Source organism: Rhinopithecus roxellana, chromosome 1 (assembly GCF_007565055.1).
Source record: "Rhinopithecus roxellana isolate Shanxi Qingling chromosome 1, ASM756505v1, whole genome shotgun sequence".
Lineage (NCBI taxonomy): Eukaryota > Metazoa > Chordata > Mammalia > Primates > Cercopithecidae > Rhinopithecus > Rhinopithecus roxellana.
Window position 1 is genome coordinate 198,069,522 of NC_044549.1, and position 24,965 is coordinate 198,094,486.

General features: G+C 43.0%; 1 protein-coding gene and 1 pseudogene across 4 annotated transcripts; both read right to left on the reverse strand.

The window, feature by feature from the left end:
- Window positions 1-97: 97 nt before the first annotated feature.
- On the reverse strand, window positions 98-24,538 carry LOC104670971 (annotated as a pseudogene). Of its 2 annotated transcripts, XR_004058763.1 has the most exons (2): window positions 24,435-24,538; window positions 98-530 (listed from the first exon to the last, which is right to left on the reverse strand). The product of XR_004058763.1 is annotated as a UDP-N-acetylglucosamine transferase subunit ALG13 homolog pseudogene, transcript variant X2 (transcript). The 2 variants fall into 2 exon arrangements; XR_749220.2 differs by lacking the exon at window positions 24,435-24,538 and having other exon boundaries at window positions 99-740.
- Window positions 13,618-24,519, reverse strand: ZNF852 (zinc finger protein 852). Of its 2 annotated transcripts, XM_010374356.2 has the most exons (4): window positions 24,435-24,519; window positions 17,816-17,907; window positions 17,388-17,514; window positions 13,618-15,511 (listed from the first exon to the last, which is right to left on the reverse strand). In XM_010374356.2, exons 2-4 carry the CDS (start codon window positions 17,828-17,830, stop codon window positions 14,061-14,063), a joined length of 1,593 nt encoding a protein of 530 aa, XP_010372658.1. In that variant the 5' UTR covers window positions 17,831-17,907; window positions 24,435-24,519; the 3' UTR covers window positions 13,618-14,060. The 2 variants fall into 2 exon arrangements, with proteins under 2 accessions (XP_010372658.1, XP_030791679.1); XM_030935819.1 differs by lacking the exon at window positions 24,435-24,519 and having other exon boundaries at window positions 14,061-15,514; window positions 17,816-17,955.
- Window positions 24,539-24,965: the final 427 nt, after the last annotated feature.

Below are 24,965 nucleotides of genomic sequence, written 5' to 3' on the forward strand. Positions count from 1 at the left end.
CATACTGAAGATTAGACAAAATCTAGAAAGTTTACTAAACTGCAATTAGGATTTGGACCCAATGCAAATGTGCACACCATAAAATTTCCTATATATTCTATAGATGTAGGAAGTTTATTAATTATATTATTTTGTAAATATATATTATGTATTTAATTTGATCACATTCCATAGGTTGAATTTGGGGGTTGCTTTTAAAGTGTTGAGAGTTTAGTGTTTATTTTTGTAATCCAACAACTTTATCCAAAAATGCAGAAAATTTTTCTGGCTGGCCAGGAGGATAACATTTCGGTGTTGATAAGTCCATTGACTGTAACAGCCCAGGAAGCGTGCTGCAGGTACAATAAAAGAGATGACCCTCTTTGTGTAGCTGCTTTGCCAGTTCCAGCTGATGATTGTTCATCAACTTTCCATTTATGACCACTACAAGTGGCTTTCCTTTTTCCAGAGCCTCCAAACAGCTTCCTGCACCTGCGTGACTAATAACAAGATCTGCTTTCCGGATGTCTTCTTTCAAGGAATCCTTGTACCTGTAAACATCCAGAGTAAACGACTCAGTACTGAAGGGTTCAGGTACCACCGTTCCTCTACCAATTTGCAGGATAAGTCGGTTGTAACCAAGGCTCTCGGTTTTTTGCAGACTGTCGGGTGCCAACACACACGCAATGAGGTCGTCAAAGCTGGTGGTCCCTACGGTAACAAACACGCACTTCATGGCGTGGGTTCCTCAAGCCCTGATTGCAAGGCTAATTTTTGTATTTTTAGTAGAGACGGGGTTTCACCATGTTGGCCGGGATGGTCTTGATCTCTTGACCTCGTGATCTGCCGGCCTCGGCCTCCCAAAGTGCTGGGATTACAGGCGTGAGCCACCGCACCTGGCCTTAGATTCAAATTTTTTTTGGCATGTGGATGTCCATTTATTCTAGCATCATCTGTGAAAAGACAACTTTATTCCATTATATTGCCTTTACTCTAACTTTGCCATAGATAAGTCAGCTATATTTATGTGCACCTATTTCTGCACCCTGTATTCTATGCCATTAGTCCAGTTGTTTATTCTTTCACCAATACCATGTGACCTTGATTACTATAGCTTTATAGTAAGTCTCAATGTCAAGGAGGGTCAGTCCTCTAACTTTGTTCTACATCAATACTAAGTTGATTACTCTGGGTCTACTCTCCATGTAAACTTTGGAATCAGTTTATTGATATCCATAAAATAACTTGCTTAGATTTTGATCAGGATTGCATTGAATCTATAGATCAAGTTGTGAAGAAGTGACATCTTGATAATATTTAGGCTTCCTATTTATGAATATCTAAATATAAATCTCTCCATTTATTTAGTTATTTGATTTCTTTCATCAGAGTTTTGTAGTTTTCCTCATATAAATCTTGTACATATTTTATTAGATTTGTACCTATGTGTTTCATTTTGGGGGGTGCTAATGTTAATGTTTTGTTGTTGTCTTTAAGACAGTTTCACTCTTGTTGCCCAGGCTGGAGTGCAATGGTGCGATCTCGGCTCACCACAACCTCTGCCTCCTGGGTTCAAGCAATTCTCCTGCCTCAGCCCCCAGAGTAGCTGGGATTGCAGGCATGCACCACCATGCCTGGCTAATTTTGTATAATTTTCTTTTTTGAGATGGAGTTTTGTGTTTTAACTTTCAAACTCTACTTGTTCATTGCTGATATATAAGGAATTGACTGACTTTTGTACATTAACCTTGTATTCTGCAACCTTGCTATAATCACTTAAGTTTCAGGATTTTTTTTTTTTTTGCATTTTCTACATAGACAATCATGTTATCTGTGAAAAAAGACAGTTTTATTTCTTTCTTCCTAATCTGTATACCTTTTATTACCCTCTCTTGTCTTACTGCACTAGCTAGGATTTCCAATACTATGCTGAAAAGCACTGGTGAGAGGGGACATCCCTGTCTTGTTCCTGTTCTTAGCAGAAAGGCTTCTAGGTTCTCATCGAGTGTAATGTTAGCTGTAGGTTTTTTGTAGACGTTCTCTATCAAGTTGAGAAAGTTACTCTCTATTCCTAGTTTGCTGGAAATCCCTGTCACTTTGATACAGCACTTCACAGGATCACTGGGAGAACCAGAACCAGGGGGATGATCAGGCTTCCCTACAGGATGGTGCTCAGCCAGTAACCCAAGTGCCCGGAATAAGGCAATTGAAATTGAAGAATTCAACAAATGAGTCTAAGGGTGACTGCAGGTATAAAGCAGATAACTATCCTGCCTGAGCATAGATCTTCTGTAGCTCAGTTTCTACTTTCTCTGAATTAATATACATAGAACAACAGGTTTTAGCAATAGCATAATTCCACTAGCAGATAATCAAAAGCTGTTCAATTGTCCATTACCACCTTGCCAGCGAGTTTAGTGAGCCTCATTGGTCTTGGATAGCTTGGGCAGCAGCATTAGTTATTTCCACCATGGTTAAGGACAGGTTGGACACTATTTTTTCAAGAGTCTATATGCTGATGCCTGGTATTAGAATGTGAACTGGGTCAGGCATGGTGGCTCACGCCTGTAATCCCAGCACTTTGGGAGGCCGAGGTAGGTGGATCACCTGAGGTCAGGAGTTCGAGACCAGCCTGCCCAACATTGCGAAACCCCGTCTCTACTAAAAATACAAAAAATTAGCTGGGTGTGGTGCCATGCACCTGTGATCCCAGCTACTTGGGAGTCTGAGACAGGAGAATCACTTGAACCTGGGAGGTGGAGGTTGCAGTGAGCCAAGATCGCCCCATTGCACTCCAGCCTGGGCAACAAGAGCAAAACTCTGTCTCAAAAAAAAAAAGAAAAAAAAAAAAAAAAAAAAAAAAAGAATGGCTGGGCGCAGTGGCTCATGCCTGTAATCCCAAGACTTTGGGAGGCTGAGGTGGGCAGATCACCTGAGGTCAGGAGTTCAAGACCAGCCTGATCAACATGGAGAAACCCCATCTCCACTAAAAATACAAAACTAGCCAGGTGTGGTGGCACATGCCTGTAATCCCAGCTACTAGGGAGGCTGAGGCAGGAGAATCGTTTGAACCTGGGAGGCAGAGGTTGCGGTGAGCCAAGATCGCGCCATTGCACTCCAGCCTGGGCAACAAGAGCAAAACTCCGTCTCAAAAAAAAAAAAGGATGTGAACTGCAGAATGAAACCAGCTGTTGGTTTGTTCTCCTGGGAGAGTGCTACAAGTCATCCTGTGGCAGGTCGGCAGAGCAGGTCCCTTCTACCTCTCTGTACAGTTGTTGACATGGACAGTGGGCCCTAGGACTCCAAGGCAACAAGATCCTTCTGGAGATAGACACTGAAGCCCACAGAGGAATACATAACCTAGAAGGGCACAAGTGACACCTGTCAGGCATTTGTTGTTATAGTCCTGGTCAGTCCATTTATATACAGTCTCAGCCTGTTTTTGCCCCACAGTTGCAGGGTGAGAAAAACTACAAGTGGTACATCCGTCTGAAGTGCTAATATAAGTCAGTAATGCTCACGCCAACATGGGAGTCCTTTTGTCATAATATTAAAGCAGGATACTCTAGAGTATGCCTGCCTGCGGACTTGTTACAAGGGAGTCACTCAGCAGTTTGAGCCACTGATAGCTTAGAATGTGAACTGGGCCAGGCGTGATAGTTTGAGGAAAGTCCAAGACACTGGGTAACAGCCAGGCCATTACAATGGAATTATAGGATAGGAGAGACTTCAGTAACAACTCCAGCATTGTTTGCTTGCCTCCTTCTCACCACAGCTGTACTGATTCTTATCTAGGTGTTAGTCATGCCAGGCATGGCAGAGTCTTCTGTGAGACTGAACAAGGTAAAGACTTATGATCCCACATGCCCCACCCCATGAAACTCCCCAGCCCTCTAGAGATGCTCTTGTCCAATGACATGGGGTGAGTATTCTGATTCCTGAGGCTATAACTTCTGCAGGGATCCACCACCCCTGTTACTTGACCTAAACCTTTCAGCCTTGGTCATCCAACCTGGAGAGAGAGGTCACATTCTGAAGAAATTTGACATATAATATTGCCCACCTTGGGATCAGAAGTCCTGGTTACAACTGGAGGAACATTAGTTCCTCAATATTTTATCAACCCTTTCCCTGTCCCCATGGGGTCCCACATGAGAGAAATGCGCAAAGGTCCCAATGCCTCCAGATTTAAGTCAGGAGGCTCACTGGTGGCACTACTGTGGCCCAGGCCAAAACCACCCCTGGGTAATGATTTCCAGCAGGAAGAAAGAAGAATGGCTGGGAGCTGGACATGGTGGCTCACACGTGTAATCTCACCACTTTGGGAGGCCGAGGTGGGCAAATCACCTGAGGTCAGGAGTTCAAGACCAGCTTGGCCAACATGGCGAAACCCTGTCTCTACTAAAAATACAAAAATTAGTCAGACGTGGTGGGATGCGCCTGTAATCCCAGCTACTCCGGAGGCTGAGGCAGGAGAATCGCTTGAACCCAGGAGGTGGGGTTTGCAGTGAGCCGAGATCATGCTACTGCACTCCAGCCTGGGTGACAGAGTGAGACTCCGTCTCAAAAAAAAAAAAAAAAAAAAAAAAAAGAATGGATGCGTATACTCAGATTGGGATTTCATAGGCTCAGCCTAATCCAGGAATTGCCTGGTCCATTGCCTGCCCCAAGTTCAGTATTTCCCAACATGCATTGCAGTGATGTGTTTCTCTTCCACTGTGGTGTTCTAGTGTTTGGATGGCTTTTGTGAGGTGGGGGTACCACCCATTAAGTTGTTCTCCCTAATGGCCTTTGCATAGTTGTTGCTTGAGCCACCCATTCCATCATTTTTTTTTTCTTCCTAATTTTTTTTTTCAAGTTCTACCATTCCATCATTCTATCAACTCATTCACCAGGTAATGTTAGGGAGTATAAAATGTCCCATCATATGTCATGGGAAAATGCCCATTACTGTGTAGCTTGTGTAGCAGGAAATGTGGTGGCCTCGATTGGCTTGGAATCCTGCTGGATATCAGAATACAAGAGAGGTGTTTCTCTAAAGCCATAATAGTGATTTCCATATCTACATGGCATACTGGAATGGTGGTCCCATCTCCAGAACGTGTACCCATGGCAGTGAGGCTTCACCAGAATCCGTGTCTGGGAGCTAGCTGTCCAATGTGATCAATATCACACTGACATGGGCCGTCTGTCCGAGATGATATGTCCTAGTTCACCACATTGTATGGCCTGGGCTAAAGGCAGGCCTCACATGACTACACTGGATCTTTGGCTTCCATCTCTTTTAGGGCAAGTTCTCGTGATGTGGCCATTCTTGCATCTGAGGTGGACTTCCATGTCCCATTCTGTGGTAGATCCAAGGGATGATTCTGGCCATTTTCTGAGCAATACTAGATCAGCTTCTGAGTTCACGTTCTCTTTTGAATGGTCCTGTGCCATAAGTGACAAGTAGGTCTCTTTCCTAGTTCACAAACTACTGTTATAGTCCTTGTCTCTACATAGGGGAGCCCTTAATGGTCCAATCATTAATCTGCCAGTCACTGGACATATGGTTAGTCCATTTGTAATGGCCCGTAAGTCTGTAAATGTGTGGCAGAGAATTGCTGTTATATTTTCCTGCACAGTCATCACCACAGCACAGAGTTCACCCAGAGTATTGGGCAGAGTATCCTTGTCTGGTCTCAGTCAAAAGATGACTATCCTTAGTGTGTGTCTTAGTCTACTTGTGCTGCCATAGCAGAATGCCTGAGACTGGGTAATTTTATAAATAGAAATTTAATTTCTCACAATTCTAGAGGTGGGAAGTCCAAAATCAAAGTCTCCATTTCCACAATGGTGCCTTGAACATTGCACTCTCCAGAGGGAAACAGCACTGTTCCTCACATGGCGCAACAGCGGAGGAAAGCAAACCCACTCTCACAAGGCCTTTTTATAAGGGCGTTAATCCACTCCTGAGGGTAAGCCTTCATGACCTAAACACCTCCCATAGGCCCCATCTCCCAACACTATTGTATTGGGGATATTTTGTTTTTTAGACACAAGGTCTTGTTATGTTTCCCAAGCTGGTCTTGAACTCCTGAGCTCAAGCAATTCTCCCACCTCAGCCTCCTGAGTGGCTGGGACTATAAGCATGCAGCACTGCTGGGGATTAAGTTTTAACATTTTGGAGGTGACAAAACCATTCAATCCATAGCAAGATGGATGGCTACAGCGGACAGAGTTTATCAGTTTTGAGTTTCACAGATCCCTCAGTGAGCCAACTCATACCATCAGCTGGAACATCTTCGAACCTAGGCTGCACCTAGCTAAGGGAACATCCCATATGGGCTGTTCAGTGTCCTCTGGCAAGACAGTTACTTCATGGAGTTGGCAGATCCCCTGGGATCCCAATCAGGCTCCATCTTATATGTAACATTTCCATTTAATGATGGTACGTGGCTGAACCTGTCGTGTTTTATTAGGATTAGTGAGCACTGTGAAAAAAATAAAATCAGATAAAGTTAAGAAAAATTTAGAAGTTTATTGTTCAAACAAGAAGTACAGACCACAATCTAGAAGACTCAAATCAGGTGGTAAGAAATTAATCTTACAGCAGTTACAACACAGTTTATAATGCATAAAGCGGGGGGGAGGGGGGATATTTTGACCTTTTTTATAATTGGCTGTTATACATTCTTTTTAGGGAAAGTTGAGCTGTTTAAGCTTGTTGGTCTATAGCTGATTGGTTTAACTTCAGTGAATCATGCTGGCAAGGATGTAAAGCTTACATTTTGCATTTCATTTATGATCAGAGACAGCATTTCAGGGAAATCAGAATGATTTGTCTTGGTTACACAGTTGCAGGTGGTCAGCCTTAGGGTGTTTCTAAACTGGGGCTTCCATTTTTATTTTTCGTTAACAATACCTGCATGAGATGGGCAGCTCAGGTCTTAAGGTCACATACAGTGCTTCAGTAGTCAAGTGTTCTGTTTCCATTATAGCCCAATAGCGGGTTAGTAGCTGCCATTCAAAGGGAATGCCAACATGGCAACCATCTTGGATAATTTATATGTCCAAAAGCCAAGGGCCTGGTGCACCCTGATAGCAGTCTCTTGTTGCCACAGTATCCAATCCATATGGGTAGGAGTCAATGAGACCTGTAGTTCCATAGGCCTACATTAATGGCAGGCCCATGTTAATGCATGATAGGCCTCTAGAGTCTGCTGTTGTTGAGGGCCCCATTCAGAGATGGCTGTGTTGTGGGTAATTTTAACTAAAGGAGGCAAAATAATACTGAGATGTGATACATGTTATCTCCAATAGACAAACAGGCATACCAGTTATTGAGCTTCTTTATTTTAGGTGGAGGCTGCCAAGGACAATTTTTGACTTTATCAGGAATACTCCTCTAATTACTGGACCAGGTAGCTCCAGGGACTGCACTTGTTGGGCAAGTCCCTGGATCTTATCAGGACTGACAACTCAGCCTGCATGTGTCATATTAACTATGACCTTATGTATGGAGTAGTCAACTTGTTTCACAGGCTGGCAATGAGCACATTATTAATATAGTGGATGACAAGTACTTTTAGAAGTAACTGGACATGTTGCAGGTCAGCGGAATGGAAGTATTGCTAGTGACTGAACTGTGACCCCAAAATTCATATGTTGAAGCGCTTAGCTCTGATATGATTGTATCTGAAGTCCTGAAGCCAGGAATGAGGAAGGCTGTGAATGTCCACTGTTCCATACAAGAATGACTCTTCTCTTGGCTATTCAGAGATCATGAGGGATACTGCCCCAGTTTCCACAGGCCAGATGGTCTCCAACAAAAGCCATGGGGGAGTCACCCCTGCCTGGCAGATCTGTAGGGTCAGGACCACCACCCAGGGGGTCCTGGAGAGGACAGTATAGGACCAAAGAGGATTATTCATGAGCCTAAGATCTCATGAAATTTGCCTTGCTAAGTTTTAGACTCGCATGGGACCATCATACCCCGGCTCCCCCATCCTTTTTTATTTTTTATTGAGACAGGGTTTCAGGCTGGAGTGCTGTACGATCACAACTCACTGTAGCCTCGAACTACCATGCTCAAGCCACCATGCCCAACTATTTTTATTATTTTTGTAGAAATGAGGTTTCCCTACGTTGCCCAGGCTGGTCTCAAACTCCTGAACTCAAGCAATCCTCCCACCTCAGCCTCCCAAAGTGCTGGGATTAAAGGCATGAGCCATCACACCCAGCCTCATCATCCCTTTCTTCCTTCCAATTTCTCACTTTCGGAATTGGAATACCTAATCCATGCCTATCCCATCATTGTATTTTGGAAGCACATAACTTGTCTGGTTTCACAGCTGGAGGGGAATTTTGCCTCAGGATAAACTAAAACTTGGGTCTTACCCATATCTGATTTAGATATTTTTGAGACAGAGTCTCGCTGTCACCCAGGCTGGAGTGCAATGGCGCGATCTTGGCTCACTGCAAGCCCTGTCTCTCGAATTCAAGTGGTTCTCCTGCCTCAGTCTCCCCGTGTAGCTGGGATTACAGGTGCACACCATCACGCCTGGCTAATTTTTGTATTTTTAGTAGAGATAGGGTTTCACCATGTTGGTCAGGTTGGTGTCGAACTCCTGACCTCGTGATCCACCCACCTTGGCCTCCTAAAGTGCTTGGATTACAGGCGTCAGCCACCGCAACAGGCCCTGATTTAGATATTTAGATGAGACTTTGGACTTTAAATGTTAGTTGATACTAGAATGAGTTAAAACTTTGGAGGCTGTTAGGATGGAATAAACTTATTTTTATATGTAAGGATATGAATAGAGTGAGTGGCTAGGAGTAGAATGTTATGGAATGAATATTTATGTTGAAGCCCTAATCCCAAATATTATATGTGGGGGTAGGGGGCCTTTGGAAAATAACTAGGATTGGAGTAGGTCATGAGAATGGGACCCTCATTCCCACTAATGCCCTTAAAAGACTTGGAAGAGGCACCAGTGCTCTTGCTCTCTGAAATTTGAGGACACAGGAAAAGGGGGGCCATCTGCAAACCAGAAGAGAGCCCTCACCAGCACTCAACCATTCTAGCATCTTGATGTTGAACTTTAAAGCCTACAGAACTGTGAGGAATAAATGTCTGTTGTTTAAGCCACCCTCTAGGTATTTTGTTATAATAGCTCAAACTGACTAAAAGAGTTGCTAAAGATATATCCCTCCCAATCCCCTCACCCAAAGAACCAGGCCCAGTTACTTTTAGCAAGTCTTCAAGGAACAATTCCCATGTTACACAAACTCTACATGGTAATAAGTTAAACAAAATTTTTTCCAAATTCTTTTGCAAAGCTAGCAAAGCATTACCAAATTGAATCTACTTCTGTACTTAATAAAAACTCACTATGAACAAATAGATTTTACTTGAAAAGTACAAGGAAACTGCAAATATTTGCAAACTTGTCAAGAAAATGAATTACAAAAAGAAAAAAAGTAACTCATAAAATTACAACAATGGAGTTTTTAAACTTGATATAATATAGTAACCAATCCTAATAAAAACTTTTAGTCCAGGCATAGTGACTCACACCTATATTCCCAGCACTTAGGGAAGCCAAGGCAGGATGATCGTTCGAGGCCAGGACCACAAGAACAACCTGAGCAAAACAGCGAAACCCTATCTCTACAAAAAATAAAAATAAAAACTTAGTAGGACGTGGTGGCACATGCCTGTATTCCTAACTACAGGGGAGGTTGAGGCAGGAGCATCCCTTGAGCCCAGGAGTTCAAGGCTGAGGTGACCTATGGTCACATCACTACACTCCAGCCTGAGCAACAGAGGAAGACCTTGTCTGCCCAGGGTCACACACCTAACAAAGTGGTGGACTCAGGATTTGAACCTAGGGCACTGGGAACAAAATCTATGCTCTTAACCACTAAACTACACTGCTTCTTCTAGAAATTAAGATTAGAAGGAAACTTCCTACATGCAACAGAACATCAGAATCCAACAATGAACACCATACGAAACTGCAAAAGACTAAAAACATTCCCCCAAGAGTTAAGAGAAAGACATCTACTGTTCCATGTTTTTCGAAGTTCTTGCTAATACACAACGTAAGTGACATCAAATTAAAAGACAAATACATTATTTATTATAAACCTAGAAAAGCTAGGAAATGAATCTAACAAACTATTAAACCTAAAAATAATTTATCAACATAATTGGATCCAGATAAAATTTGTTTAAATCAATAATTAAAGTTTATACTAGCAATGACCAAATAGAAATTGAAGTATGGCTTTCAAATGCAGCCAATTTTCCTCCATTCAAGAGCCTGAGGATTTTTCAGGATTCACTTGTACTGAGCACCCACACCAGACTGGTGGTAGTGAGTTAATATAGTTAGGAATGGTGCACATTCCCGCACTCTAGAGGTTTAGTATGGTAGGGGATGAGCAGACAAGAACGAGAAAGTAAAACTGCAGCTTCCAACAGGCAGGATAGTTCTGCAGACATGACTGGCAATGTCCATCTCAGGGCAGGGAACCAGAAATGTCCAACTCGTGTACTCATATGGTGTGGGGCTCGTCCCTGAAATCTGGAGGCTCCCAAAATAAGACACTTAAAGAGGAAAAAGTCCTATCTGCGTATCTTTTAAAGGAAAATGGGAAAAAAATACAAAAAAAAAAAAAAGCCGAAAACATTTAAAATACATATTCACAAATGGTAAAATTCCAGCTGTGTCATGAGTTCAGTTTTGTGCTTTTGTTGTTGTTGTCGCTCTGTTGCCCAGGCTGGAGTACAGTGGTGTGCTCTTGGCTCACTGCAATCTCTGTCCCCCAGGTTCAAGTGCTTCTCTTGCCTCAGCCTCCCAAGTAGCTGGGATTATAGGCGTGCACCACCACACCCAGATAATTTTTGTATTTTTAGGAGAAACGGGGTTTTACCATGTTGGCCAGGCTGGTCTCAAACTCCTGGACTCAAGTGATCTGACTGCCTCAGCCTCCCAAAGTGCTAGGATTACAGTCATGAGCCACTGTGCCCAGCCAAGTTCAGTAATTTCTAAAGGCCCTGAAAAACTTTAGGCCCCCAGTAATCCTTTCTAACTTTGAGACATCTCCCCAGTCACATTTAATTTTGATTTTCTTGATCCTCAACTCTCTTTCCTTTCTTCTGCATTGTCTGAAACATGCACAACAGCTCACAAAATCACCCCTCCAGGTTACATGACTGACATTGCCCCTCTAGCCTTCTCCTCCACCTTTGTCATACTGCGGATCCTGTCAGACTGTTAAGAAGTCTGGGGGATGGAGGCCAGGTGTGGTGGTTCACGCCTGTAATCCCAGCACTTTGGGAGGCCAAGGCAGGTGGATCACAAGGTCAGGAGATCAAAATCATCCTGACTAACATGGTGAAACCCCGTCTTCACTAAAAATACAAAAAAATTAGCCGGGCGTGGTGGTGGGCGCCTGTAGTCCCAGCTACTCAGGAGGCTGAGGCAGAAGAATGGCGTGAACCTGGAAGGCAGAGCTTTCAGTGAGCAGAGATCGTGCCACTGCACTCCAGCCTGGGCAACAGGGTGAGACTCCATCTCAAAAAAAAAAAAAAGAAAGGTCTCGGGGATGCAAAGAGAACAGGGTGAACATTAGAGTCAAAGGTCCACCAGCACTGGGCCATTATTGCAAGGGTGGAAGGAAAGGTGGTTCAAGCTCATGGACTGACATAGGACTGCAGAAGGAAAGAAAATACTCTGAGAATATTTCTTGTTTCTTATGTCTTTGCAGAAGGAAAGATGGTCTGGAAGATAATTAAGGCACGGTTCTCATCTTGAAATTAAGACAGCAGTTGTAGTGAGAAAGGACTAGCTGATATGGAAAACTGATTAGTTTGATACTACTATTTTACCAAAAACCTCATCACTCTGAATTCTAATCATCCAGGAATGCTACTAGTTGAAATTTTCAATCATCTATATTACAGCCATGAAAGTCAAGTCTTCTTGCAGTAAATTTTGACTGTAAGGTGTTTTTTGTTTTTTTGTTTTTGAGATGTAGTCTCACTCTGTCACCCAGGCTAGAGTGCAGTGGCACGATCTCAGCTCATTACAACCTCTGCCTCCCAGATGCAAGCGATTCTCCTGCCTCAGCCTACCAAGTAACTGGGATTACAGGTGCCCGCCACCACACTTTGTTAATTTTTGTATTTTTAGTACAGACAGGGTTTCACCGTGTTGGCCAGGCTGGTCTCGAACTCCTGACATCAAGTGATCTGCCCACCTCGGCTTCCCAAAGTGCTGGGATTACAGGCGTGAGCCACTGTGTCCGGCCAACTGTAACTTTTATTTAGGAAGCAGGATGCAGTCAAATAGTTCAGAAATGGAATAAGTGTGCAGGTCAAAGTATGTTATCAGTAGGATATCTGCCCAACCCAATACCTAGATAAACAGATACTCATTCACACACAAATCCATTAGCTCTTTAAGACTTCCAGGGCTACATGAGCCTTTATATGTGATATACTATGATGCCACTTCATTTCTTTTTTTTTTTTCTGAGATGGAGTCTTACTCTGTCACCCAGGCTGAAGTGCAGTGGAGAGATCTTGGCTCACTGCAAGCTCTGCCTCCTGGGTTCATGCCATTCTCCTGCCTCAGCCTCCCAAGTAGTTGGGACTACAGGCACCCGCCACTGCACCCGGTGTTTTTTTTTTTTTTTTTTTTTTTGTATTTTTAGTAGAGATGGGGTTTCACCATGTTAGCCAGGATGGTCTCAATCTCCTGACCTCATGATCTGCCCACCTCGGCCTCCCAAAGTGCTGGGATTACAGGCACGAGCCACTGCACCCAGCCTACTTCCTTCTTTAGAAGCTTCTAGTGCAGTGGATGTGATGGGGAGAGGGGAGCCTGTGCCCATGTTAATGATGGCTCAATTTGAATTTTAAAACTTATTTAAGAACTAGCATACTCAAACTATTATGTATATACTAAAATAAATAGATACCATACCTGATCTCAGAAGCTTACAAGCTGGTATGAAAGTATACACATATGCAGCTGGATGCAGTGGCTCACAGCTATAATCCCAGCACACTGGGAGGTCGAGGCGGGCAGACCACCCGAGGTTGGGAGTTTCAGACCAGCCTGACCAACATAGAGAAGCCCCATCTCTACTAAAAATAAAAAAAAATAAAAAAATTAGCCATGCATGGTGGTGCATGCCTGTAATCCCAGCTACTCGGGAGGCTGAGGCAGAAGAACCACTTGAACCCGAGAAGCAGAGGTTTTGGTGAGCCAAGATTGCACCACTGCACTCCAGCCTGGGCAACAAGAGCAAGACTGAGACTCTGTCTCAAAAAAAAAACAAAAAACAAAAAAAGAAAGTATACACATACACAACTATATATGTGTATACTCTGTATATATATGATACACATATCACATTGTAAGTTGAGAACAATTTACAAAAACATTTAACAGTTATACATCATAGCACCAGCTAATTTAAAGCATTAAGGCCAAATCAATAGAAGTATAAACTAAACAAACAACTATTTGAAGAAGAACGTCTTTCAGAGATGGCATAAATCTTGAACATTGTGATGGAAGTGATTAGTAAACAGGAAGAAAAAGTTTTCTAGCTAGAAAACACAAAAATGGTGAGAGGATGTAGCTTACAGTACAAATTTTAAAAATAGCTGTGGAAGGAGATAGCCAAGGAGCAGGGAAGAACAATGTTGTAGAATGACTTTAAAAGTGACTTTACGTAAATGGTCCAGTGGAGGAACTGCAATAGAATAAAGATAATACAACTGCTGTTCTTCAAATGCAGAATCTGATTATGGAATGTATACTAATAAGACAGATTTTTTAAAATAGTTTTTTAAGAGAAAGAAGGAAACCTACAAGTTAATGACAGATGTAATCCCTAATTTCCTAAGTAAGGATCAGACTAACTTGCACCTACTCTCCCACCTTAGTGACCGAAGCAAAAGCAAGTAGGGTATGGTCACCACTGTGATTAGTGGTCTCCAAGGAGACCATGATCAACATCCTTCTTATAAAGAAAGCTTAACTCAAAGGTCTTTGCTCTCTGTCTCAGAGAACCATGCCTTAAGATGATGACCAAGACAGACCTGAGGGCTTCTCTCCAGTGTGAGTTCGCTGGTGGTGATTAAAAGTGGAACGCTGACTAAAGGCTTTCCCACATTGACTACATTCATAAGGTTTCTCTCCAGTGTGGACTCTCTGGTGCACAATAAGCTGTGAGCTGTCACTAAAAGCTTTCCCACAATCATTGCATTTATAGGGTTTTTCCCCAGTATGGGTTCTCTGATGTACCATAAGACTAGAATTATAACTGAAGGCCTTCCCACACTCATGACATTCATAGGGTTTCTCACCAGTGTGAACTCTCTGGTGTATAATGAGGTATGAGTTTTGACTGAAGGATTTTCCACACTCATTGCATTTATAGGGCTTCTCACCTGTGTGAAGTCTCTGGTGCCGAATAAGACATTTACTCAGACTGAATGCCTTACCACACTCGCTACATTTAAATGGTTTTTCTCCAGTATGAATTCGCTCATGCTCAACAAGTTGAGAGATCTGATTGAAGGCTTTCCCACATTCACTACATTTGTATGGCTTTTCCCCAGTGTGGAGGCTCTGATGTCGAATAAGACATTTACTCCGACTAAAGGCTTTACCACATTCACTACACTCATAAGGCTTCTCTCCAGTGTGGGTTCTCTGATGGTCAATGAGATTTCTATTGGAACAGAAAGCTCTCCCACATTCATCACACTTATAAGGTTTCTTACCAGTGTGCAGAACCTGATGTCGAACAAGATTTTTACTGCGACTAAAGGCTGCCCCACACTCCTTACATTCATAAGGTTTCTCCCCAGTATGGGTTCTCTGGTGGTCGAAGAGTTTGCAGCTCTGATTAAAAGCTTTTGTACATTCATTACATTTATAGGGTTTCTCCCCATTATGGAGTCTCTGATGTTGAATGAGATGGGAGCTGTGCCTGTACGCCTTTCCACACTCACTGCATTCATAGGGTTTTTCCCCTGTGTGGGTTCTGAGATGAACAATGAGCTGGGAGGTTTGCCTGAAGGTCTTCCCACACTCATTACACTCATAGGGTTTCTCTCCAGTGTGGATTCTCTGATGGCCAATAAGGTGAGAACTCCAATAAAAAGCTTTGCCACATTCATCACATCGATAGGATTTCTGTCCCTTTAAAACTCCTTCATGTTCAGCAGGACTGGAAGACAGATGTGGATGTTCCCCAACTTCCTTATATTCCTCATATCTGTCTTTTGTGCATTTTTTCTTATCTTCATCTGTTATTTCCAAGAAATCACTTTCTAGTCTGCTCCCTTCTTCATTTGTGGTATGTCCTTCTAAGTCTTTGAAGGTATCTTCACAAACATCTCCAATCTCTGCTCCCCCAGGAACCACCCCAAAGAGTCCCCCTGATGTGCTATTAGATGACTCTGATCCTTTAAAAATTTCCTGCTTCGGAATCAACTCCGAACTCTCCATCATGTTCCTACCTGCTGCCAAAAGAAAAGAGACGACAACTTTTACTCATTTCTTTTCCTGTTGAAGAAACAGAATCATAAAGAGCTAATGTACCTGAAAAAAAGTCACATTATGGTTAAGAAATGAGATGACACATTAAAAACAAGAGCAAAATGCTCAATTGTATCTTAGGGATAGAAAAACAAGGAAGAAGATAGTCAGTGGAGGAGGGTGGAAAAAAGATATCGAGCCAGCACAGCCAAGTCAGAAAGGCCATTGGAAAGCAAGGGACTGGATTGCAAAGCATGCTGTGATCTTATATAAGTCACTCTCACATCATGTCTCTTTAGCAAAATGGTAAACTTTGAGTTCCCTTCCAACCATGACATTATATGGTTCCATGGTTCTCAGAAAAGACGTTGGGAGAGGGAAGGATGGCAAATACCTCAAGTCAAATATAAGAAAGAGACAAGGAAAAGATGGGAATGAGTTGAGAAATTTCTACTATGAGGGTATGATTAGGAAAGCATACAAAAGGAGAGATGTTGTATGACAGGACAGTAATGAGATTCGGAGAAGCTATCGGTTAAGAAAAGCTGGACGGCAGTATTGATGGAGACAGCAGATTTCTAAAAGTGGGGATGCCACTGGCCCTCAGAGCATTGGCCTGGTTCCTACCAGTTGTGTACTCCCAGAAAAGATAAGAGGGACATCAATCATTTAAAATATAAATTAAATTTCTTTGATTCTCTAGAATATAAAGGAACTGAACAGGTAAATATTTGCCTTTTGGAATTCTGAATACAAAATCTGGGAGAAGGCAGAGCAATCATGGCCAAGGAAAAACACCAATATGTGGGTTCCTTTCAATCACATCTGAATTGGGGCCACAGCCATCATGCCAGTTAGCCTATGAAAAGTTTAAGATATCTGGGTGAGTGATTCCTAAGCCCACCCTTTCCAGAGTTGGCTACTGCCCTATACGAATCAATCACAGCACCTGCCCTGCCAAGAAGCCCTCCCAGGAAACTGCACTGCCCCAGTCTTTGCAGAGAGGAACACTTAGGCAACCATGCTTTGTGGCAAGTGACCCTGAACATCCCATGATGGACCGCAAGTGAATGGACCAGAACCAGGTACTAGATCCAAGGGCAGCTTATCTGTAGGTTGGTCTTCAGCCTCTGCCATGGCCTGGGCCAAAGCTCTGCCCAACTGAGATGATGGGTAATGGCTATAGCAAAAGGAATCTGTTTCTAAGGAAGTTTGGAACTGAAAGTAGGGCAAAATTATGAGTGGCAGTGGAATCTGAAGTGACACATGGAGAGAAGTCAAGCCATTAGGAGACAGAGCAAGCAACAAATATAAGGGAACAGGAAGTACAATTAGGAAAGAGCTATGAAAAGGACAAAAGATTCACAGTGAAGAAAATGGGCAGCAGGAGGAGGACAAGCAGAGAGAAAACAGATACACCGAGAGCAGCTGTATTACATTCACACTGGAACACAGGCATCAACATGCATTTGCTTTTGCTGCTCAGGCTCCCAGGCTGCCCTGAGTCAAGGTCCTGCTTCCCACAGTCTGGTCTGGCTGATCAGTTTCTTCCGGGTTCTCATTCCTTTAAGCCAATGACTCACAGCTCCTTATTTAACAATAACTTGAATGGCTCTCTATTCCTTACAACTAAGAAGCCCTACCTAAACCACACTGTATCAATTCATAATGAGGTGAAGAGAATGCTGATCATTGTTGAATCTCAGTGATGAATGCAGACAGGGTCCCTATATTATTCACTCTAGTTTATCTATGTTTGGAAATTTTCATAGTAAAAAGCTTAAAGAGACAAGGAATATAGAAAAGAGAATGTGCAGCATGCAGACTCTTAAGTGACTAGGAAACAGAATCTATTACCCAAGGAGGCCATGCTATGGTCATTTCCCGGCATCATGTTCCACTGCAGGGCTCTCTGACTGAGTGCGGGACCTTTCCATTTCTTCTGAGTATAGTCCACACACAGGTCCTCATACGCTACAGTATCCTGGAATGACAAGCTCCGATCGCTCAGTAACATTCACAGCCTGAAAGGTAGAGTCATCGGGTGCAGAGGGCACAGGGTATGGGCTCTTCATGGGCAAAACTGTGGGAGAGAGGAGCTGAGATGACACCTCAAAAATGACAAGTCCAGGGCAAGATACAGTCCATTACCTCCAGGGGAAGCAATGAGGCAGGAGAGCCATAGGAACAGTCTTAGATGGGGCAGAGTCCTGGGGGTGAGACCTCTAGCCATTCCTGGACCAGACTAATGGGGATGTGGTAAAAACACAAAGAACCAAGCTCACCTGGGGCCTGACCATCCGAAGTACAGTTGCCCCTGCCTGGTCTCCTGAATTCACCACCTGAGTAAGGGTAGGAACTGGAGAAGCACATTGAGCTGAGGGAGGAAAGAAAGCTATGAGTGGGACAAGCCCTGCTTCCGGCTCCCATAAGATCTATATTCCCAATAAGTGGATTCAAGAGAACCCAGGCACCTCCACACACACTGACTCTTAACCTCTTCCATAAGGCATTATCCCAAGAGTGCTGTGAATTTTCCCTGGAGGGCACAGTACAAGGTCGCGTATCAAGCTAAGAACTGGGTGTTCCTCCAAGCTCTCACTCTCATCAACCTTTTTCAAGGAAGCTATTCTGTCCACACTCTCTCTCCCATGGCTTCCCTAGCACCAGCCAGCCCTGATTTTCCCCTCATAGTTGTGGTTCCTCATGCCCTGGTTCCTCTTCCTGCTTCTGCCCTCTCATTATAGACCCCTTAAAACTCAGGGCCCAGTGCTTCCTTGTTCTTTCCATCAGCAATCTGACCAACTCTCATTGCTTTAATACTGCTCTCACAGTTCTTACTTCTCTCCTAGACCCCTACCACATGCCTCCTGTTGCCTATGGGACATTTCACTTGGGTGTCCTGCAACACCTTAAGTTCAGTGTCTAACATGCATGTTCTTATTGCCTTCCTCTCTGGATTTCCCAAGTTATGTCAATGAATTCACACACTGGCCAAAACATTTTAATTCCTCTCTTTTCTTCAAACACAAGTCCCATTGATATTCCCAAAACTCATCTACAGGTTGTACACAATCCCTATCAGATTCCCAGGGGGCATCTTTTTAGAAGTCAAAAGCCGATTCTAAAATTATGTGGAAACTCAAGAGACCCATACAATCACAATTCTTCTTGAAAAAGAGGAATAAGTTGAAGGACTCAAACTTCTCAATTTCAAAACTTCCTACAGAACAACAGTCTTCACTGTATTGCTTCCTGGCATAAGAATAGACATATAGTTCAATGGATTAGAATTAAGAGTCCAGAAATAAACTCATACATCTCTAGTCATTATTTTACAACAATGGTGCCAAGATCATTCAAAGTGGAAAAGAATGATCTTTTCAACAAATGGTGCTGAGACAAGTGGATATGCACCTGCAAAATAATGAAGATGGTGCTCTACCTCACTCCATCTATAAAAATAACTTCTAAAAGATCAAAGACCTACATATAAGAACTAAACCTTGCCAGGTGCAGTGGCTCACACGTGTAATCCCAGCACTTTGGGAGGCCGAGGCAGGTGAATCACCTGTGGTCAGGAGTTCGAGACCAGCCTGGCCAACACGGCAAAACGCCATCTCTATTAAAAATAGAAAAAACTAGCTGGGCATGGTGGTGGGCCCTTGTAACCCCAGTTACTCAGGAGGCTGAAGCAGGAGAATTGCTTGAACGTGGGAGGCAGAGGTTGCAGTGAGCCAAGATCGTGCCATTGAACTCCAGCCTGGGCAACAGAGTGATCTATGTCAAAAAAAAAAAAAAAAAAAAAAACTAAACTAAAACTCTAAAACTCTTATAAGAAACCTAGGTATAAGTCTTTGTGACATTCAATGGATTCTTGCCACATGCACACCAAAATCATATGAAAACAAGGAAAAAATAAATAAATTGGACTTTACCAAAAGGAAAACCTCTTGTACACAAAATAAGAAGAAAGTGAAAGTGAAAAGCCATCCACAGACTGGAAGAAAACACTGGCTAATCATGTATCTGATAAAGACTTGTATCTATAATATATAAAATATATATTTATGTTATTTAATATATATATTCTTTAATATATATTTATATTCTTTATATAGACAGAATATATGTTTATATTCTTTATATATTACAACTCAATAATAAAAAGAAAAAAACAATAAATTTTAAAATAGGGCCAGGGCACAGTGGATCATGCCTATAATCCCAGCACTTTGGGAGGCCAAGGCAGGTAGATCACCTGAGGTCAGGAGTTTGAGACCAGCCTGGCCAACATGGCGAAACCTCGTCTCTACTAAAAATACAAAAATTAGCCAGGCATGGTGGCACATGCCTGTAATCCCAGCTACTCGGGAGGCTGAGGCAGTAGAATCACTTGAACCTAGGAGGCAGAGGTTGCGGTGAGCTGAGATTGCATCACTAAACTCCAGCCTGGGTGACAGAATGAGACTCCATCTCAAAAATAAAAATGGCCAAAGGGTCTGAATTGACATTTCTCCAAAGAAAATATTAAAATGTCTAATAAGTACACAGGATAGTCATCAGGGAATGCAGATTAACAGAACAATAAGATAGTACTTCATACCCAGTAAGGTGGCTAAAACAAAAATCCAATAATAAGCAATCATGGGAGGCCAAGGTGAGGGGATTGCTTGAGTCCAGGAATTCAAGACCAGCCTAGGCAACATGGCAAAATCCTATCTCTACAAAAAATACAAAAAATTAGCTGGGCCTGGTGGCACGCACCTTGTGGTCCCTGCTACCCAGGAGGCTGAGGTAAGAAGATCGCCTGGGCCTGTAAGGTCGAGGCTACAGTAAGCCAAGATCACACCACTGCACTCCAGCCTAGGGGAGAGAGCAAGACTCTGTCTCAGAAAAATAAATAAAAAATCAGTGAGAATGTGGAGATACTGAAACTTTATCCACTGCTGGTGGAAATGTAAATTGATGCATACACTTATGAAAACAGTCTGACAGTTCCTCACGATGTTAAACATACATTTACTAATTGACCTAGCAATTCTACTCCTATATATATACCCAAGATAAAATAAAATAGATGTGCATACAAAAACTCATACACAAATGTTCATAGCAGCATTATACATAATAGTAAGAAGGAAGAAACAATCCAAGTATTCATCTAGCTTTTCACATTTATTGGCATAAAGCTATTTACAGTATTGGTATTCTCTTAAAATTAAGTAACTATATCTTCTTTTTGTGCACACTCTTAACAATCCAGGAATAGAGACATCCTTAAACTGATATGCAGAATAGACAAAAGAAATCTCCAACAGACGTGACACTAAATGGTAAAGACACAAAATGCTTTGCAATTAAAAATAGGAACAAACAATGTAATCCTAGACAATGCAATTAGACAAGAAAAAAATATGCAGAAAATAGACAAGAAAGATGCAAAGCAAATATACTCATGAATGATATGAAACATCACCTAAAAAGTTACACAGAATGAACCAAAAAAAACAGGTAGAACATGATAGGACATTCAGGAGGTTGAATATGTAACCAACATGTACTCAATAACTTTCCAACACAATAGCAACCAATCAGAAATGAATTAATACAATAGCAATAAAAATATAAAGTACTCAGAAATAAAGCCAATAAAAAATGTACAAGACCTTAGTGGAGAAATAGAAAACTCTGCCAAAAGACATAACAGATATAAATACATTTTGTGTGGGAAAACACTCCTTCAAGATGTCCATTTTTTCTAAATTAATATGCAAAGTCAACAAAATCCCAGCCAATCACAATGTAATTTTTCTTAGAGCTTGATAAGCATCTTCTAAAATTCAAATGAATGAGTAAAATAATAGTCAAGAAAACTTTTTAGATGTGGAAAGTTTTGTTCTACCAGACAATAAGGTTTAATATGAAGCTGTAGTACTTAACACAGCACGTATTACTGAAGAAATATGCAAACCGTAGATAAAAGGAAAAGTACAGAATCCTGACACAGGCTTATACACATATGTAAGATTTGTTTTTTTGTTTCTATGGAGACGGAGTCTTGCTCTGTCGCAGAGGCTGGAGTGCAGTGGGGAGATCTCTGCTCACTGCAACCTCCGCCTCCTGGATTCAAGTGATTCTCCAGCCTCAGCCTTCCGAGTAGCTGGGATTACAGGCATGCAACACCATGCCCAGCTAATTTCATAAGTTTGATATATGACAGAGATAGTGTCACTACAGTGTTACCTTAAAAAAAAAATTGGGGGTTCATTCACCCGGCGAGTAACAAACAACTGTGAGTATGCAAGTTTGGATCAATAGGAGTTTTATTACTTGGCGTAAGTAAGGAGGACACTGGGAATATTTTCCAAAGCAGTATCTCTCCGAGGGAAATAGGAGAGTTTTATGGAGCAATGGAGAGGGGAGAGGCTACATTATCCCATGTATAGGAGGGGTCCCAGTGGTACAGACGCAGTCATGATGCCAGCACCTAAGTCACGAGTTATGGTAATGAAGCTATAGCTACTCCCAGGTGGAGACTTTAGCATGTAATGAGAAGAGTTCACTCAGGTTCATCTATAAGTTGCTGGAGTCTGTCAGGAGCTGGTTTTAACTAACTAGGTGACTGCAATCCACACAGAGTTTAGGAAGAAACAGGCTGCAGGCCAGGAGGCTGTAAAACTGTCTGATTGCTCAAGTAGATTAAATTGATTACAATCCCTGTCTACTTACAGCAGCAAGACCTTCTTTTAAAGAGCCCCAGCACCTGTAAAATTAACCTGTGCCAGCAGCTGTGCTTGCTTACAGAGACAAAGACCAAATGTCAGTAACCACAAACGAGAACTTAGCTCAGCAGTGCTACCCAGGCCTGAATCCTTGCTTCATTACCTTATTAAAATCTCCACCTAAAAGGGAGAAATACACTTTGTGAGGCACATATAGTGCTGAGTACAAAAGAAACAATGAGACTGACCGGGTGTGGTGGCTCACACCTGTAATCCCAGCACTTTGGGAGGCCAAGGCAGGTGGATCACAAGGTCAGGAGTTCAAGACCAACCTGGCCAAGATGGTGAAATCCCATCTCTACTAAACATACAAACAAACAAACAACAACAACAAAAAACAAAAAGCCAGGTGTGGTGTCAGGCGCCTGTAATCTCAGATACTTGGAGGGCTGAGGCAGAGAACTGCTTGAACCAGGGAGGCGGAGGTTGCAGTGAGCTGATATCACACCACTGCACTCCAGCCTGGGTGACACAGAGTGAGACTTGGTCTCAAAAAAAAATTTTAAAAAAAGCTAAAAAACAGACAAAAAAAAAAAACCACACGACTCTAAGAACCCTGGTGTAAGCAAGAATTTAAGACAACAAAATGAAAAGAGTGAATATATTTGAATACAACAATATGAAAAAATCTCTGTCCAAAATAAAAGCAAAAGAAAAAAAGAACACCAAACACAAACCACGAATAGAAGTGGAAATGTACTAGCTAACAGGAAGGATAGTTTGAAAGTCCACAGTAAAACTAAAAAGACATATTCCTTATGCTACAGGCATTTAACTTGTAAGAATCTGCCCTGAAAAACACTTGCACGGGTATTCAGACATTTACACAGGTATTCACCAGAATATTCTCTGTAATAACATAATACTGGATTCAACCTACTTGTCCATCAATATGGCTAAATAAAAGTAGCATTTTTATATGATGAAATGCCATACAGCACCTAAAAGGAACATATTAGATCCTTGTGCATCACCATGGCTGTTCCACAATTCACCAAGTGGTCAGGCTGTGCTGCCAAGATTTAAAAAAGGCCATCAAGGAAGGGACAGCACATGATCTGAGGTCGCTGAGGACAGACACCAACCACATGAGGCCCCAAGAGAAACAGTGTAAACTTACAGTAAAAGGAGAAACAGGGCACAAGATCCAGCCTCCTGCAATGCAAAGATCCCCCAGAGCGAGCACATCCACTCCACAGCAATAGGGCTGGTGTGATGCACACACCCCACTTAGTAAGGAAGAAAGATCTCAATCCACCCTCCCCACTCCCATGGGGTGTGAAATACAGAAAGCTGAGAGAATGAATTAAGGCCACTGACTTAAGAGATTAAACACAACAAAGGAGTAGACATGAAGCCTGAAACAGTGAAAGACAGGAGGCATTAAATGCAGCAGCACAGGCTGTGAGGGCTCTAACTCTGCAAGGAAATGTTCCAGGCTCAAGGTCACTCTTACATTCTTAACTTGGCAATGGGCTATTAAAAAAAAAAAAAAAAAAAAAAAAAAAAGACATTAAAAACCGTCAATTCTTCTTGTCTCCCAGTTTAGATATTCCTTCTTTCATTAATTTAACAAACACCTTCTAGGAGCACCTACTATGTCCCATACACTAAGGTAACAACAATTAATAAAGCAGACAAAAAGCACTGCCCTGGCAAGGGGCTTATGGGAAGATCAACCAATAAACAAATATATGCTATGTTAGACGGCGACAGGTGCTAGGAAGTGAAATAAGACAAGAAAAAGGGAGAAGTCTATGCCAGATGTTTTCAATGTCAGGAGACCTGGAGACTAAGATTTCCGGACGGTGGCTACTATCACTTTTCTTCCACTTTCCTTCCACTTTCCCTCCACTTTCCCGTGTTATCTAATTGTCTCTAATAAGTACGCTTTATTCGCATAATTGGGTGAAAAGATAAAGCCAGGAGAAACCGGGACTCTTTCCAGATTCTCTGCCCCAGACGCCCAGGGGGCGAAGAGGTACCCCCTCGGCGTGGCGGGGCGGGATCCACGGTCAGACCCCCGCCCCGGGTGCAGCCTCCAGGCCGGGCCTCACCCGCCACTCTCGCCTGCACAGGTGCCCCCGCTCCCCACCCCGCGCCCCGCCGGGCTGCTCACCTACTCCCGCCGCCGACAGACAATCATCCTACCGCAGCCACCTCAGCCGACTGCCCCGCGCCTACCTCCCGACTGCCCCAGTTGCGCACGCGTGTCACCTCCCCAGGTCCTCCGCGGCCCCTCTAGGAAACTGGGAGAGCCAACGTCTCTGCTTTTCCCTGGCCCCAGGGCGCGGGGCGGGGGACGGCGGGGCTTGTCCAATATCTCTTGTCTCCCTCCGCTGGACACTTCCCTTCCATGCTCTGATGCTTAGGCGCGTTCCGGACCTATATGGGCTTTGGCGTGTTATCCTACATCCCTCCCATCGGGTCTACACGGCTGCCCTGGAGGCCTCTCTCCTTTCAGGGAAGAAAAGGATCCAAAGCTAGCGGTGAAAACAGGGCCAGCGGCCTGGCACGGTGGCCCACGCCTGTAATCCCAACACTTTGGAAGGCCGAGGCGGGCGGATTACTTGAGGTCAGGAGTTCGAGACCAGCCTGGCCAACATGGTGAAACCCTGTGTCTACCAAAAATAATTTTAAAAATTAGCTG